Genomic DNA, 16,218 nt, shown 5'->3' on the forward strand with positions numbered 1-16,218 from the left:
GCAATTCTTTCATTATGCCCAATTAAGCTTTTTTATATTTCTTTATTACAAAATGTATCCTACCCACCACAGTTTTTGACAGAGGGAGGCGGAATGGTATTAAAATCTCGTTAGGGAACTCTTCACAATTGCATTACTCATCTGACTGTGGCGCTACCATGGCCAAACTGCGAACTATGGCTCAGTATAAAGGTCGGTGCCATGTGATCAGATGTCACTTCACTTTCAGATTGTGAACCGTAAACATCAACTGATCAAAGTAAATTATTCTTTAGTGAAACAGGGCTCACTATCCTCCTCCAGAGATTGTTGCTATGATGTTAATATTAGGTGAATGCCATATCAATTACCCTGCAACTGCGCATTTGTATGCAGATCGTTTCCCAAACAGACGACATCCAAGCGAAAACATTATTTGAAATTGCACTCGATGAGCTCGAAATGGATACATGCACCATCCACCATGTCATCGTAAATACAATGAAAATGATGCTCGTACTGTTACCATTCTCGCCTGTGTGTAGTTGTGCGATTCAGAGACAAACTGGAATACCGAAATCAGCTGTTTTGAGGATTTTGAAGACACACAAATCTCACCGTATCGTATCACACTGACACAGGCATTAATGCTGAAAGATATGCAAATACGTGTGCATTTCTGGCAATGGGCCTTGAAAATGATAAGAGGTGACTATTTTTTTTTTTAGATACATGATGAAGCCACATTCAAAAACAATTGCGAATTAAATGGCCATGATTGTCATTATTGGTCCCCTGTCAATCCACACTGGCACAGACCCATTGACAATCAACACAAATGCTCGTTAATGGTCTGGTGTGGAATATTAAACAGTTGCTTGATAGGACTGTATTTTTTGACCGAAATGTTATTGGGAATCTTATTTACAACTTCCCCGTGATTATTTGTTGAGCTAATGGAAGATGTTGATTTAGAAACTAGCCAACGAATGTGGTTCCAATAGGACAGAGCATCTCCCCATTATGCTACAAATATGCAGTGTGTTTTAAATTTACAGTACCCTGGTTGGTGGATAGGACGCGGCAGACCAATTCAGTGGTCTCCACGTTCACCAGACCTAACATCTCCTGATTGTTTTACTTGTGGGGTTATTTAACAAATATTGTTTGTGAAAGACAGCCCACAACCTGAAATGATATGGAGCAACGCATTCGAAGAGCATGCGCAGCCATACCACGGGATGTGCTGCTTGAAACTGTGGACAACTTTAGCAGATCATTAACTTTATGCATTGAAGCAAATGGGGATAATTTTGAACAATTTCTTCATGGCTAATTTCATTAATTAAGCACCCCAAAATGTGAGAGGCAAGGGGACTCTCACTAATTAAGGACCCCATGGGAACATCATTCTACTACTTCCATGTCGTTGTTCTGGGTAATGCTAAAAGTAGTATACAGTACATTTTGTACAAAAATAGCTTAATTTGGGGTAGTGAAAGAATTGGTGCACATTTTTTATTGATTTGATGAGTCTTTCTCAGATAATTCTAAATAAATCAGAGTTCTTCCCCAATTTCACTTTTTTCTTAATTTCAGTGCCATATGTCAATGGTTTAAAAATGTTTCACACAAAACTTGATTACTTTTTCTGGAGAATCCAAATCTGAAATAAAAAATGGGGGTTTCCATTTAAGATTTAGAAGTTGCCCCCGCCCCACCCGAGGTGGTGGGGGCTACGGTTCACGTGTAGTATCATTTGATGTCCTCCTTTAAGCTTACAAACTTGTCTTACCCGCTATTTTTACCCGATGTATAGTTTTCGAGATAATCTCATCCGCAACTTCAGATGGACCACCCTGTATATACTGCAAAAATCAATTTTTATAAACTGGAAAAGAGGGCGGAGGCTGGAGGTCACATGTATCATTTGATGTCCCCCTTTGAGCTTACAAACTTGTCTTACATGATGCATACAATATAAAACTGTGTCATGCACATGACCAAAGACAGCGGAAAATGTTAGTAAGTTATGAAAAGATCCCACAAAAGCATGAACAAACTGCAGTACTCTCACGTAATTGCATTGTGCATGCACCAAGCTAGCTGTGAAAATTAGATCAGTGAAACAAAACTTTGGTGAAGGGCAAATGATTTCAAACTCGCCAAGTCTTGTTGGATGCAAATACGATCCATGCTTACCACTAATGTTGTATGAGAGCACAAGACAGCTGCAGTAGCAGGTGAGAATTCTAGCTGTAGCATCTGAGTTCTGCTTTAAGTTGTAGACATCCTGCTCCGCTCCTCTAGGACCAAGCACACTGCCTCAAGATCCGCAGAGAGGTGTCTTCTACAATGTTCCTGAAGCAAGTGTGTTTTTACCCTCCTCTACATACGTTCACTGGTTTTGCCAGTGTTTGGTTCTCAATACCCAATTGCAGCAGTCCTTGCGACTTCAGACCAATGATAATTTAATAAACGTGATAAAGAATTCCCTACTCTTATTGATTTTGCTATGGTTAAAAATGATGTATGATGCAGCCTTGGTGCACGGAAGAAGGCAGAAATCTCTCCCACTACATAACGGTGTTCAGTTTACCCACCATTTTTACCCAATATATAGTTTTCGAGATAATCTCATCTGAAACTTCAGATGGATCACCCTGTATATTAACCTCAGTGTTGGTGAAAGTCTAAATTCTGTTGTAACTTTGAGACTGTTACCAGTGTTTTGCCACTCAAAAGAAGTCATTTAAATCTGAAAAACATGTTCATAATTTTATTGAAAAGCAAAAGGTCTCAAATAAGAGAATACACTCAAATAATTAAAATTTTGAAATTCCTTGATTTTAGTTGAACAGAACTCTCAACAAACTTTGTGCCTTGCCAAGAAAACTTCATTCATTTCATATGATTGTCTAACTGATGTTAATTAGCAATTAGTAAACATGACATTACATCATATACATGTGATTGCTCATAAGTGCATCTTCATAAGTGTATGATTGCTCATTGTGTGAGAGTATCATCCCATTGTTCAGAATGAAGGAGTAGGACAGAGCTTCACAGCAAGGCCTATGCCTTCCACAAGTAAGGCATAGGCCTGCAAGCAGTGAACACTGTACCCCTCTCCCAATATCACAGAGATGTGTGTAAACAAGGAAGTCAAATCTGAGTGAAATGCCTGGAGAAATCTAGAAAGTCTATATTCTGTCACACTGCTGATCAATTACTTCAAGCTGCAGGTCAATGCATATTGGGCACTGGAAGCTTTTTCATTTCCCCATTTTGTTGCACTATGGATTGTGAGTTATTTCCCAAAATGATTGGTGCTCCATCATTAAACATGTTACATGCAGCTATGTACCAGTGATATCCACACTTTCAAAGAGTGTTAATGATTATGCAACAAACTCATTACAAATATTTTGCAATGTGACTCGGAACATCATCTGCCATAACCTGTATGGGACAAAAGAGTGACATGTTTTATGATGATATAGATGTTCAGTTGCTACTACCAAGCATTCTTTTATTAAATTACCACCCATGAAAGGGTGCAAGGACTTTGCTAAAAGTAGTACAGTTTTCTTGCTCATCTGAATGGCACACTCACATCATTTTTCTCCCTCTTTTTCTTCCCCTTTAGAGAGCTTCGTTTTTAGTTTTAAAAGTTCTTGTTCATGCTCAGGGCCTTCACATTTTCCATTTTCATATTCTTCAATGCGGTAAGATATAATATAAACTGAACCTCCTGAAGGTACTCATTGCTTTATGATGAACCAAATATTTTGCAAACCCATCTTTTTGTGTAACAAGATGAGATTCCTGGCACATCAAAATTGACCCTCTCGAGTTTGAGTTGGCACTTCTCTCATGTTGTCACAACTACATGATACGCGTGAATTCCCTTCACTTCCCACCACACAACTGTTTTGCTTGTGAGCAAGAACCTAAGCATGTGCAAGTGCTCTCACTCAAAATCGGTGAGTTGTGAAGCCCTGGAGTAATGGGGTGTAATGTTTTGCGGGCACGTGACCAATACTTATCAAATTTTACTGGCGATAAAAGCATGCCCTGTCTGGTTTTTTATATTAATATTTGGGATTTTCACTCTTTTCTATCCGTTTTACAGTACAAGGAAAACCATGAAAGTGTATATAAAAGATAGGCTTTCATATACTGAGCAAGAGGAATATAATAGACTGTGGGTGACTAACTTGCAACACCAATGTAGTATTGAAGAATTAAGATTATGTATATGGCTCATATGTACTACCTATTATTTGTCAGAGTAGAGATGATTAGTTGTGAAGTCACTGTTTTCTTTTCATTTGTCTGTGTTATCTTGACATATGTCAGCTTCCATTTACATTTGTTCTATTAGATCTAAAGCTCGCATGAAGATTGCTTGCTAAGGTAGATGTTTCACACACATGAACAATTTGCTTCATAAGTCTCAAATATAAGCAGGAATTTGACGTGTTTTGTCATATGCAGTGTATTCTAAACATTTGATGTACTTGAGTAATAATAACTTTTCTATATTCCAGAGAATGTAATGAAGCCTAAGATGCCACTTATACCAGGATCAGGAAGAATAATTTTCCAGGACAATATTATAAGATTTGATCGAGTGCCTTTAGTTACACCCAATGGAGACATGCTTGTTGAAGAGTTAACCTTTGAAGTACGATCAGGCATGAATGTTTTAGTGTGTGGTCCAAATGGCTGTGGCAAGAGCTCACTATTTAGGGTACTTGGTGAGGTAAGTGCTTTTCTCATCAACATTGTTCACACATGAAGGAAACAGGGATGACAGCAGATTATTTTCATTGGACATAAAAAGAAATTGCCCTCTATGGAGACTTGGTAGAACATTACACAAGGGAAAGCTTCAGTGAAACACCAGACACAGATGATAGATTTCTGAGAATTTAAGAAGTGACAGAAAAAATGGCTTGTAAGCTAGATTTAAGAGAGAACAGATAAAGTAGAATACGTTTGCATAGAAAATGCAAGTGAGATAGGACAAACCATGAAGAAACACTACAAGAGAAGTACCAAACTATAAACGAAAGATGGAAAAGGAAAATAAAAACCTGACTGGATGTGAAGATAGTGGGAGGAAAAAACTAGTGAGTGTGGAGATTATTTAAAATGGCTCACTTAAAAAGAAAGAGAGATTATCCAAAAATGTTGTTAACCCATTAACTTCTTCTTTTTTTTTTTTAATACAAATTATGTTCTCAAAAATGTTTTATTCATTTCAATTTCCTTTAATGAAGGAAATTACATATAGACATATAAATATAGCTGTTAAAGCTCAAACAATGAGCTACAAATTTTTGAAGGTTAATAAAATTCTGAGTATGCTCGAGTGCTGGACTTCAACTAAAGTATCCTGAAACTTCGTTATTTTTAGTTTCTGTGTAGGTATTAAGTCACACCATGTATTTCACAGTTCCCTGTGAACAGAAATCGTGGAGGAGTTGGCTGGAGCACAGTGGATATATTTATCTGATACCACTTGCGAGCACTTGTCGATCATCTGACAAATTGTCATCACTTTCAGTCAATGAAGTAACAATTCTTCACTTTCTGAGCCACTAAATACAATCTCAAACTGGGAATCCATTTTTGGAACTACTGCCTAAAGAACAATACAGGCCAGAGGCAGAAAGTGTGTGTTTTGTTAAGTACTGAAAGCCCCAGAGACTAAAGGTGACATTAAATGGCAACGTCATCAACCAAAACATGACTGCCAGTCTACAAATGTAGGAGCAGATGCTCTTTAGTGGCCGATCACTTACTGCGGCACTGAAACTCACATATGCAGGGTTTCATTTTTTCCATGCTCTGTTTCTAAGTTGCCCTAATGTATTCAGGATTTTAAATTTCTGTCAAAATAATAAAAAGAGAGAACTCGGGACTTTATGTGAAGAAGTTAATTGTATCAACAGAAAAATATGCGCGGGACTATCATGATCTTATTTTTGGATGTTTTCACTCTTCCTTTTCCAGAAATTCTTCATTCTCTCAGAATATTCTGTCTTCTGTTCGTCTGTCCACTTTTTACTGGATTGTTGCGTTGTTCTTTGCTCGAACTTCACATTCATGATTTTACTCTGGCATTCATTGTGGTCTTGGAGATTTACTATGTTGAACTGTTGCATGTCCCTCTGGGCCTCCTTTAGTCACTCCGTGCTACATTTACTCTTCATTATGATGTTGAGTAGTTTCTTTTCTGTTCTGGTGTTATCTATCCTATAGATGTGTATACGTGGTGTTACAAAAAGGTACGGCCAAACTTTCAGGGAACATTCCTCACACACAAAGAAAGAAAATATGTTATGTGGACATGTGTCTGGAAACGCTTACTTTCCATGATAGAGCTCATTTTATTACTTCTCTTCAAATCACATTAATCGTGGAATGGAAACACACAGCAACAGAATGTACCAGCATGACTTCAAACACTTTGTTACAGGAAATGTTCAAAATGTCCTCCGTTAGCGAGGATACATGCATCCACCCTCCGTCACATGGAATCGCTGAAGCAGCCCTGGAGAATGGTGTATTCTATCACAGTCGTCCACAATACGAGCACGAAGAGTCTCTTCATTTGGTACCGGGATTGCGTAGACAAGAGCTTTCAAATGCCCCCATAAATGAAAGTCAAGAGGGATGAGGTCAGGAGAGCCTCTACCAATCCATCGGTCACCGAATCTGTTGTTGAGAACCGTACGAACATTTAGACTGAAATGTGCAGGAGCTCCGTCGTGCATGAACCACATGTTGTGTTGTACTTGTAATGCACATGTACTAGCAGCACAGGTAGAGTATCCCATGTGAAATCATGATAACGTGCTCCATTGAGCGTAGGTGGAAGAACATGGGGCCCAATCAAGACATCACCAACAATGCCTGCCCAAACGTTCAAAGAAAATCTGTGTTGATGACGTGATTGCACAATTGCGTGAGGATTTTCGTCAGCCCACACATGTTGATTGTGAAAATTTACAATTTGATCACATTGGACTGAAGCCTCATCCGTAAAGAGAACATTTGCACTGAAATGAGGATTGACACATTGTTGGATGAACCATTCGCATTAGTGTACCCCGTGGAGGCCAATCAGCTGTTGATAGTGCCTGCACATGCTGTACATGGTACGTAAACAACTGGTTCTCCCGTAGCACTCTCCATACAGTGACGTGGTCAACGTTACCTTGTACAGTAGCAACTTCTCTGACGCTGACATTAGGGTTATCGTCAACTGCACGAAGAATTGCCTCGTCTATTGCAGGTTTCCTCGTCGTTCTAGGTCTTCCCCAGTCGCGAGTCATAGGCTGGAATGTTCCGTGCTCCCTAAGACGCCGATCAATTGCTTCGAACGTCTTCCTGTCGGGACAGCTTCGTTCTGGAAATCGGTCTCGATACAAACGTACCGCGCCACGGCTATTGCCCCGTGCTAATCCACACATCAAATGGGCATCTGCCAACTCCGCATTTGTAAGCATTGCACTGACTGCAAAACCACGTTCGTGATGAACACTGACCTGTTGATGCTACATACTGATGTGCTTGATGCTAGTACTGTAGAGCAATGAGTCGCATGTCAACACAAGCACCGAAGTCAACATTACCTTCCTTCAATTGGGCCAACTGGTGGTGAATCAAGGAAGTACAGTACATACTGATGAAACTAAAATGGAAATCAAGCATTTCCGGACACATGTCCACATAACATCTTTTCTTTATTTGTGTGTGAGGAATGTTTCCTGAAAGTTTGGTCGTACCTTTTTGTGACACCCTGTATAGATCTTTGCTTGCCGTTTCCTGATTTCTTCAATTATTGTTGGGCTTTTGATAGTTCATTGTGAGGTATCTTCATCCAAATACCGTTTTTGTTGACTGCTTCATAAACGTTCCTAAGAATTTTTCATTCCTGTTTCTCTAATTTTGGAGTGACACCAATCACAATTGTTTCATCTGTGTATGTTGCTTTTGGAAGAATCACAGTTTTGTAGTGTGTCAGTTTTGCATCTGTTGAAATGCGTTTCTTGTTATAGTAGGGCCATGTTACTTTATATGCCTTTTACAGCTTGCTGATCCTTTGTTCATTGGTAATTCTGTTTAATCCTGGTGACTGTTTAGTTTCACCAAGATATTTAAAGTGGCTGACTTGTGTGATGTTACTTGTTTCGTGATTAACGGGGACTTATTTTTTGGCTGTCTTGCTATATACTAGGTTTTTTTTTCATATGAAATATGCAGTCCAGTTATCTGTAAAATTTCATGTATTTTTTCAACTGTGTGAATCACTTCTGTCCTGTTTGTGATAATCGCAATATCATCCGCAAAGGCAAGGCATTTTACCCTAGAATGATATTGAAAAGAATCGGGGATAGTCGGTCTCCGTGCTGTACTCCTGTTCTAATTTCAAAGGGTTCCGATATCTCGCCCCTGAATTTCACTTTGGAAGATGTTCTTGTAAGTGTGTGTTATATGACTTTCCGGGTATTTCGGTAGATCCCAAATTCTTCCATGGTTTCAAAGAGAGTTTTGTGGTCTGAGTCATAAGCTTTCCTATAATCGATGAATGTAATTACTGTATGCCTGCGTTTTCTCATTTGTAGTATTGCCTTTAGGCTCCAGATCTGTTCCGCACATGATCGCCCTATTCAGAATCCGGCCTGGTAATCACCAAGTAGTGGAATCGCCTTGGGTTCTATTGTGTTTAGAAGTGCTTCGGAGAGGAATTTGCATGCCACCGGGAGCAGGTAGATTCCTCTGTAGTCGTCGTCACCCTTTTTATGTAATGGGTGGATCAGAGCACATTTCCAGTCTACTGGTATTTCCTCCATCTCCCTTATATCTGAGATTAGGTGATGAAGTTTCTGTGTCAGTGTAGAATCATTCAGTTTGCAGAGTTCTGTGACACACACACACACACACACACACACACACACACAGGTGGGTTCCTCTCATCCTGGGGTCCAAGGGATACAACCTGCTTGCTAACTTTCTTCAGCATATCCCTCTTGCCACCCTAAGAAATAAACTAATACTTTTGAAAGCTATGATAATTTCTAGTACTTTCGTGTATCTGGTGGAGTACTAACAATTTCCCTACCTGAAGGTGGCCAGCCATTTGCTGTGTTAATTTGATAGCTGTCCGCCTCAGCCCCACCCTCCCACCGCTGCCCACTCACTGGGTACACATCCGCATGGATCCCACAAAAAGGTGACTTTCAGGATAGTACCTCCAAAAAAGACTACACTGGTTTCGTTTCCATCCTTGTCCACTCTGAGCTAGTGCTCATGACATCATCACTGGCATTGTGTTAAACAATAAACCCAAGTTTCTTCTTCCATGGCAGTGTTAATTTGGCAGTGTGCAGGATGATCCCACATTCTATCAGTTAGATTTCTTGAGTGGCCAGTCTGTATATATCTTCCTTCCTGTTCCCTTTAATCATACTGTCCAGGATTTTCAACAGACATTTTAAAATATTGTTGTTTTTACAATCCAAACTCAAGCAAAAAATTAAATTCTGCATAAAGAAGTAGAGCAAACTAACAAATACTTCATACCCAAACATGGTTTTATATCAAATATTCATTACCATTGTAACTGCACTGTGGTCTCAAACCTAATAGTTTGTGTGCTGTTACTAGCAGATTGGGGCTGCTAATATTTCAGTACATTGGACAACATAAAATGATGAAACTAAAAATTCCACTTCAGCAAACAATATGAATGAAATAAAGTAACAACTAAAATTGTCATGCTATATCACTAAAATGTGAAATGCATTATCTGTTAGTTATTCGGCTTGTGATAAACAGTAACTGTAATCTACTACAGATTCCTTGTCAAATCTACTACAGATTCCTTGTCAGAGCATACCAGGGTCAATGAGCAAGGAGATGATAGTGACAGTTAGCTAGAATGACACAGGCGTAACTGAACTGGCAGGAGAGGTTTAACTGCACTGAGCTTTCTTTGCAAGTTGAAGTTAATGTAATTGTGTCTGCTCAAAGTAGTAGAAAAGCACTATAAAATAATTCTAATGTTTTCAGACTTTGGAGTCTTTCACTAACTCTTAATGGATCACTGAAGTGTAGGGGAGACTGAAGTTCCAGAAGAAAATGTTTACCTCTCACACAAGATTCCATAGACGTTAGCTAACACTTTCCAAAACAGTTTTTAAAATACATACCCTTTGAATCATTAGTAGCAATGATAGAGTAGTTGGCACATATGTTGGTGAATTAACCTGCAGTACTAATTTTGCATGTGAAGAGCTATGTAGAAAAAAATTGTCTACGGTAAGTTTACTGGCATAGAAAAAAACTTTTAATGTCATAGTAGTAGATACAAATAAGGACAAATGACAGATTCATCAGATAGAGAGCAGTTATTCAGCTGACACACATTTTTCCCGTAATACTGTCATATCCGTTTCTATAAATAGTAGTAGAGTGTGTGTAAAATCTGCGTAGCATTGGAATATAAGTAAGGTTTCATTTGATTACACTTTGTTAGTTGTTACATGCAATTTCTGTTGGTCAGCAATCATGTATTATTAATGCAACAGAACTAGTACAGTCATAATATTTTTTTTTTTTTAAATTTGCAATGAAGCGACTGCATGTGAAACCATTTAATTACAAAATTGAGACAGAATTGCTAGCAAGTACTTATTTATCATCAGTATGTGAAGCATGTAGTATTGTCGATACACGCCCATAGAAGCACTCAGTACTATGCTAGCTTCTGCAAATATTGGTTCCTTCTTCAGTGATGAGAAAGGGATTAGTGAAAAAAGGAGGGCAGGTCACTCAGAACCTTGGATCACAGGGACTCACCTGTTGCTCTAGTATCACTTGAAGAAGTTTGGGCAACTAGTACAGATTTGTATGCTGAACCATGACATTCTCAACCTTACAAGGAACTCAGTGGGTAAACACAAGATATGTGGGATCTTTCCCTTCAGCAGTACACATGCTTGCTTACTGTTCGTCAGAGCAAATGATTTTGTGAGGAGTCTAGAATAGCCCTTCCAAAGTCACCTTAAACCACAGCTCTGGCCACACTTGATTTTCTTATCTTCCCAAACAAAAACAGAAACTATCTGTTGGCATTGTTTGAATGCGCTTGAAGGGTGCTCCAACAAGAAGAGGTGCAGCTAGTGTTTTTGGGGAATTAGGGATTTGCTTTACGCTTTCTTTCTTTCCTTCTTTCCTTCTTTTCTTCCTTTACTCTTTTTGCAAAATTTCAAAGTGACCATCATATTGTAAATTTAAATCTTATGTGTATTGTTTGTGATAATGATATTGTATTGTTTTTTCTAAAATATTTGGCAGCTTTGGCCACTGTTTGGAGGAACACTGACAAAGCCACCACGTGGAAAGCTCTTCTACATTCCTCAACGGCCGTACATGACACTGGGAACGCTAAGAGATCAAGTGATATACCCACACACACAAGAGGAGATGCGGCGGAGAGGTAAAACAGATGCTGACCTAGAACGCCATCTGGAACGTGTCCAGCTTTCATACCTGCTCACTCGTGAGGGTGGGTGGGATGCTATTGCTGACTGGATTGATGTGCTCTCGGGAGGAGAGAAGCAGAGAATTGCGGTAATTATGTTAATTTTTCTTTATTTATTACAGTAATTAAAGTTCTAGGTCTAAGGGTAAATAAAAACGATATAACTGGTGGTGCGCACGCGCGTGCTCCCCCACACACTCGCACTCACACTCACACTCTTCATAATCTCATTTCTGTATAATCCTCAAAACTGAGTAGTACAAATTGTATTCCAATTCTTAAGAACTACACTGATGGAAAAAAATTGTAACACCAAAATGTAATTAATGTAGATAAATGAAACTTTGGGAATACATTTGCCTAGGTAACGTATGTAAGTGATTAACATTGTAAGATCAAAGGTTAATGTAAGCATGGTATATGCCATTGCAAATGTAAAATGCTACTACATTAATAAACTGTGTAACTGCTAGAATGTTGAATGCAAGCATGCAAACGTGCATGCATTGTGTCTTATATGTTCTGGGGGTCAGTTTGTTGGATGGAGTTCCATGCCAGTTTCACTTGCTGGTTGTCAATGATGCTGGACTTAGCATCAGATGTGCTCAATTGGAGACAGATCTGGTGATTTGAGCAGACCAAGGCAACATGTTGACGCACTATAGAGCCTGTTTGGTTCAGTGGCAGCATGTAGGCAAGCAATTTGCTGTTGGAAAATACCCCTTGGAATGCTGTTCATGAATGGCAGCACAGTAGGTCAAATCACCAGACTGATGTACAAATTTGTAGTCTAGATTTGTGAGATAAAAATGAGAGCACCCTTGCTGCCATATAAAACGACATCTCAGATCAAAAGTCCAGATTTATGTCCAGTGCGTCTAGCATGCAGACAGTTTAGTTGCAGACCCTCAACTGGCCTCCTCCTAACCAACAAATGACCATCACTGGCATCAAGATAGAGCCAACTTTCATCAGAAAAAACAACAGACCTCCAACCTGCCCTCCAATGAGCTATTGGTTCACACTACTGAAGACATAAATGGTGATGGTTTGGAGTCATGAATGCACACTACAAGGTGTCTGACACAGAGCTGTCCTTGAAGTAACTGCTTTGTAACAGTTCGTTGTGTCACTGTAGTGCCTACTATTGCACAAATTGCTGCTGCAGATGTAGTATGATGCGCCAGAGCCCCATGTTGAACGCAGTGGTATTCCTTCTGGGTAGTGCCACATGGCCATCCAGAGCCTGTTCTTCTTGCAACCATACATTCTCGTGACCACAAATGCCAGCAGTCATGTACAGGGCTACATTCCTGCCACTTATTTCAGCAGTAGCGCAGAAGGAACATCCATCATCTCGTAGCACTATTACACGACCTCGTTCAAACTCAGCACTGTGTTGATAATGGTGTATTTGCCACCTTAAAGAAGTTCTTGACTAACACCAACTCGACGCATCCAAAAAAAGGTAACTAATGCTCATGATCGTTACAGTGCGCATGTAAAACAAATCTGATTTGCATCCTCATAGTGGTACTACTACGGCCACTCTTATGCAGCGCTGGTGTGAAATTTGAATATACATCACCTTTCAGATGTAAAAACATTCGTTTTTGTTGCACAACTCCTCCTTGGTGTTGCACAACTCCTCCTTGGTGTTGCAACCCTTCCACTTCCCCGCCCCTGCCCTCTTCCAGTTTATATTCATCAGCTGCATAAAATGTCTATGTGCATCAAGCATCAATAGTGCACATGAACTGAAGGATGGTGGTAATTGGAAAGTGATCACTTGATGCAGAATTAAACAGTGGAAACTCCTGATGGGAATCACAATGTAGGAACAGATATATTGCTGCTTACCATAAAGATGACGTATTAAGGACAGGCACAGTTAAAAGGCACTTACACGTAAGCATTTCAGCCACAGCCTTTGTCAGAAAAAGAGGAACACACACCACTCAGTCACGCGAGGAAGCACACCTTGCACAAACATGACTGCCAACTCCAGCCGCTTGGGCCAGAGCTTCCGGAGTTGGCAGTTGTGTGTGTGAGGTGTGATTCCTTGTGGAAATGAATGGTGTGTGTTTCTCTTTTTATGATGAAGGCTTTGGCTAAGTGCCTTTTAATTTTCCTGTTTGCAACTTGGTAAGTAGCAATCTGTATCTTCCTAAAATAGTGTCATGCAAAGACTTAAGTTGTAATCCACCCAATCGAAGGCTCTGCGAGGTCACAGAATATACCAACAAGATATATTTTTCTTGTTTAGCTCTGCTAGCAGTATATGGAGAGACCTTTACACAACACAAACTGAGAGCAGTTGACAAGATTTAATCAGTTAAATTAAGTCATTATTCTATTGTCAGCCATTTTCTTGAAAAGATTGGAGGCATTGCTCTTAATGTTGTGTGTCATTGGGAGACCTAGTGGCAGAAAATGATTTGTAACAAACTGCAGTCAGTCACATCAACAACATACCCAAAACAAAGTTCTCTCCAGTCAAAGAGATGTAATGAAGTAACTGTCACCCACCGTCCGAATAGGTCACTGTCTATTGACATGGGTTAAACCACCAGAGGCCTCTTCAATATGCAATGCTGACAGCTACATCTGCATATACATTACATACATACATACATACTTGACAAGTGCCATATGGTGCACGGCAGAGGGTACCTTGCACCACTACTAGTCCTTACCTTTCCTGTTCCACTTGCTAATAGAGTGAGGGAAAAACTACTACCTATAAGGGGCAGACAGGTGAACTCGAGACAGGTGGAAGACTGCTTATTATTTCAAAAATAATCACCATAACTGTTAATTCATTTATCCCACTGCAAGGCAAGATGGTCGGTACCTTCATGGAAAAATGTTTGCTGTTGCCTATAGTACCTTGATTGTACCCAGACTTGCACCTCTTCATCTGAAACAAATTGCTGGCCATCGAAGTTTTTCTTCAGGGCTCCAAAAATATGGAAATGGGGAGGAATTGGAACTGTATGGAGGATGTGTAAGGGCTTCCCAGCGAAACATCTGCAGCGTACTCTAAACAATCTTGGCAACATGTGGTTTGCAGGCAACCGCAATTTTTTCTTTACCAGGAAGGCACTGACCATCTTGTCTCCCAGTGGGGATAAATATACTAACAGTTATGGCGATTATTTTTGAAGTATTAAAAAATTACTTTTTTTTCCATCTGTCTCAATTTCATTCGACTGCCTTGTTTTATCTTCATGGTCCTTACTCGAAATGTACATTGGCGGCAGTAGACTCATTCTCCAAACAACTTCAAATTCCAGTTCTCTAAATTTTCTCAGTTTTGTTTCACAAAAAGAATTTCTTCCCTCCAGAGATTCCCATTTGAGTTCACGAAGCATCTTCCTAATACTCACATGTTGACCAGACCTACAAGTAACAAATCTAGCAGCCCACCTCTGAATGGCTTAGATGTTTTCCTTTCCTAACAGAATACCATTCCTAGTGTACCAAATTTTAGTTCACTGTACTTCGTGTGTTGACAAGAGGACATCTCTACAATTAGCTAAGGTCTTGCCCTCTATCAGGTTGAGGGCAACAGTGCTTAAAATCACAGTATGACCATCAAGATTAGGATTTTCTGTGCTTTCTCTAAATTGCTTAAAGCATGTGCCACGATGGTTACTTTGAAAGTCACAGTTGAGTTTACTTCCCCAATTTGAGCTTGTGCTGCTTCCCTGATGGCTCATTGTCCTCAGGACATTAAACACTAGCCTTCCTTCCTCCGTACATCCTTCCCTTCCTTCCTACCTTACTTCCATTGCAGATGGTGATAGGATGAGTGTTGCAAGAGTTTTTTTTAAAAAAGAGATGGTTGGCCTTTATTCATTATTTATGTCTGTGCTCAGCTAGCAATTTGGCAGTGCACTTTATGTATGAAGCAGCTGTTAGTCCAGGGTGCCTTTCAAAATCAGTATTTAATCACAGTTACATTCACTGCATCAACATAATCTGCCAATTTTGTATTATCAGCTCGTAGGTGCAGATGCCCGTGGGTGATGCTGAGCAATAGTTGTTTGCTCATTTAATGCTGTAAGGCTAGTAGCTGAATAGCTCCTATCTAACATTTTGGTGCACCTTTGTATAAGCTGAGTCATAAACAGGGAAAAACATTAAGTGTACTAAGCACAATAACTCATAAACTGTTATTTTTTCCTCATGAATTTATTGCTTACGAAATAAAGTACCAGTAAGTTAGTCAACAATGTAGTACTGAAGTCGCTGAAATTTGGATATGTACGCATCACGTTTCTTACTTTTATTAAATTTAGTTACATTTCATTTCTTGATGTATGAGCAAGCAAAAACAATTTTTTGTCTGGCTCAATGTGTGGCATTATACGTGAAATGTTTTCTGTGAATTATGACTCAATGTGTTTACGCCACCAGTTCACAATGTAAAACAGAGAGATGTTTCACACAAGGACTGTTGATAGTTTTAAAAATATCAGGAATACGATGTATCGATATGTTTGTAGATCATCGCTGCCAGTTATGTAAAGACCTCGTTGCTACTGCTGTGGAGGCCGAGTGGCCACTGTTGTTAAGGTAGGCAGAGTTTGTGAGTCTGTGAAATGGCTTCTGGTGCAGCACACCATTAAGACAATTTCTCCCTGCCACTATTACACAGCTATGCCCCAGGG

The 16,218-nt window shown here is 39.6% G+C and overlaps 1 protein-coding gene across 1 annotated transcript in view; it reads left to right on the plus strand.

Annotated features, from left to right (window-relative positions):
• Nucleotides 1-16,218, plus strand: part of LOC124606416 (ATP-binding cassette sub-family D member 3) — a 100,344-nt gene that overhangs the window by 74,527 nt on the left and 9,599 nt on the right. The window contains exons 12-13 of the mRNA XM_047138401.1: nt 4,533-4,747; nt 11,356-11,631. Coding sequence (XP_046994357.1) covers nt 4,533-4,747; nt 11,356-11,631 — 491 coding nt within the window. The remainder of the gene's footprint in view (nt 1-4,532; nt 4,748-11,355; nt 11,632-16,218) is intronic.

This window comes from Schistocerca americana, chromosome 1 (assembly GCF_021461395.2).
Source record: "Schistocerca americana isolate TAMUIC-IGC-003095 chromosome 1, iqSchAmer2.1, whole genome shotgun sequence".
In the NCBI taxonomy this organism is placed as follows: Eukaryota; Metazoa; Arthropoda; class Insecta; order Orthoptera; family Acrididae; genus Schistocerca; species Schistocerca americana.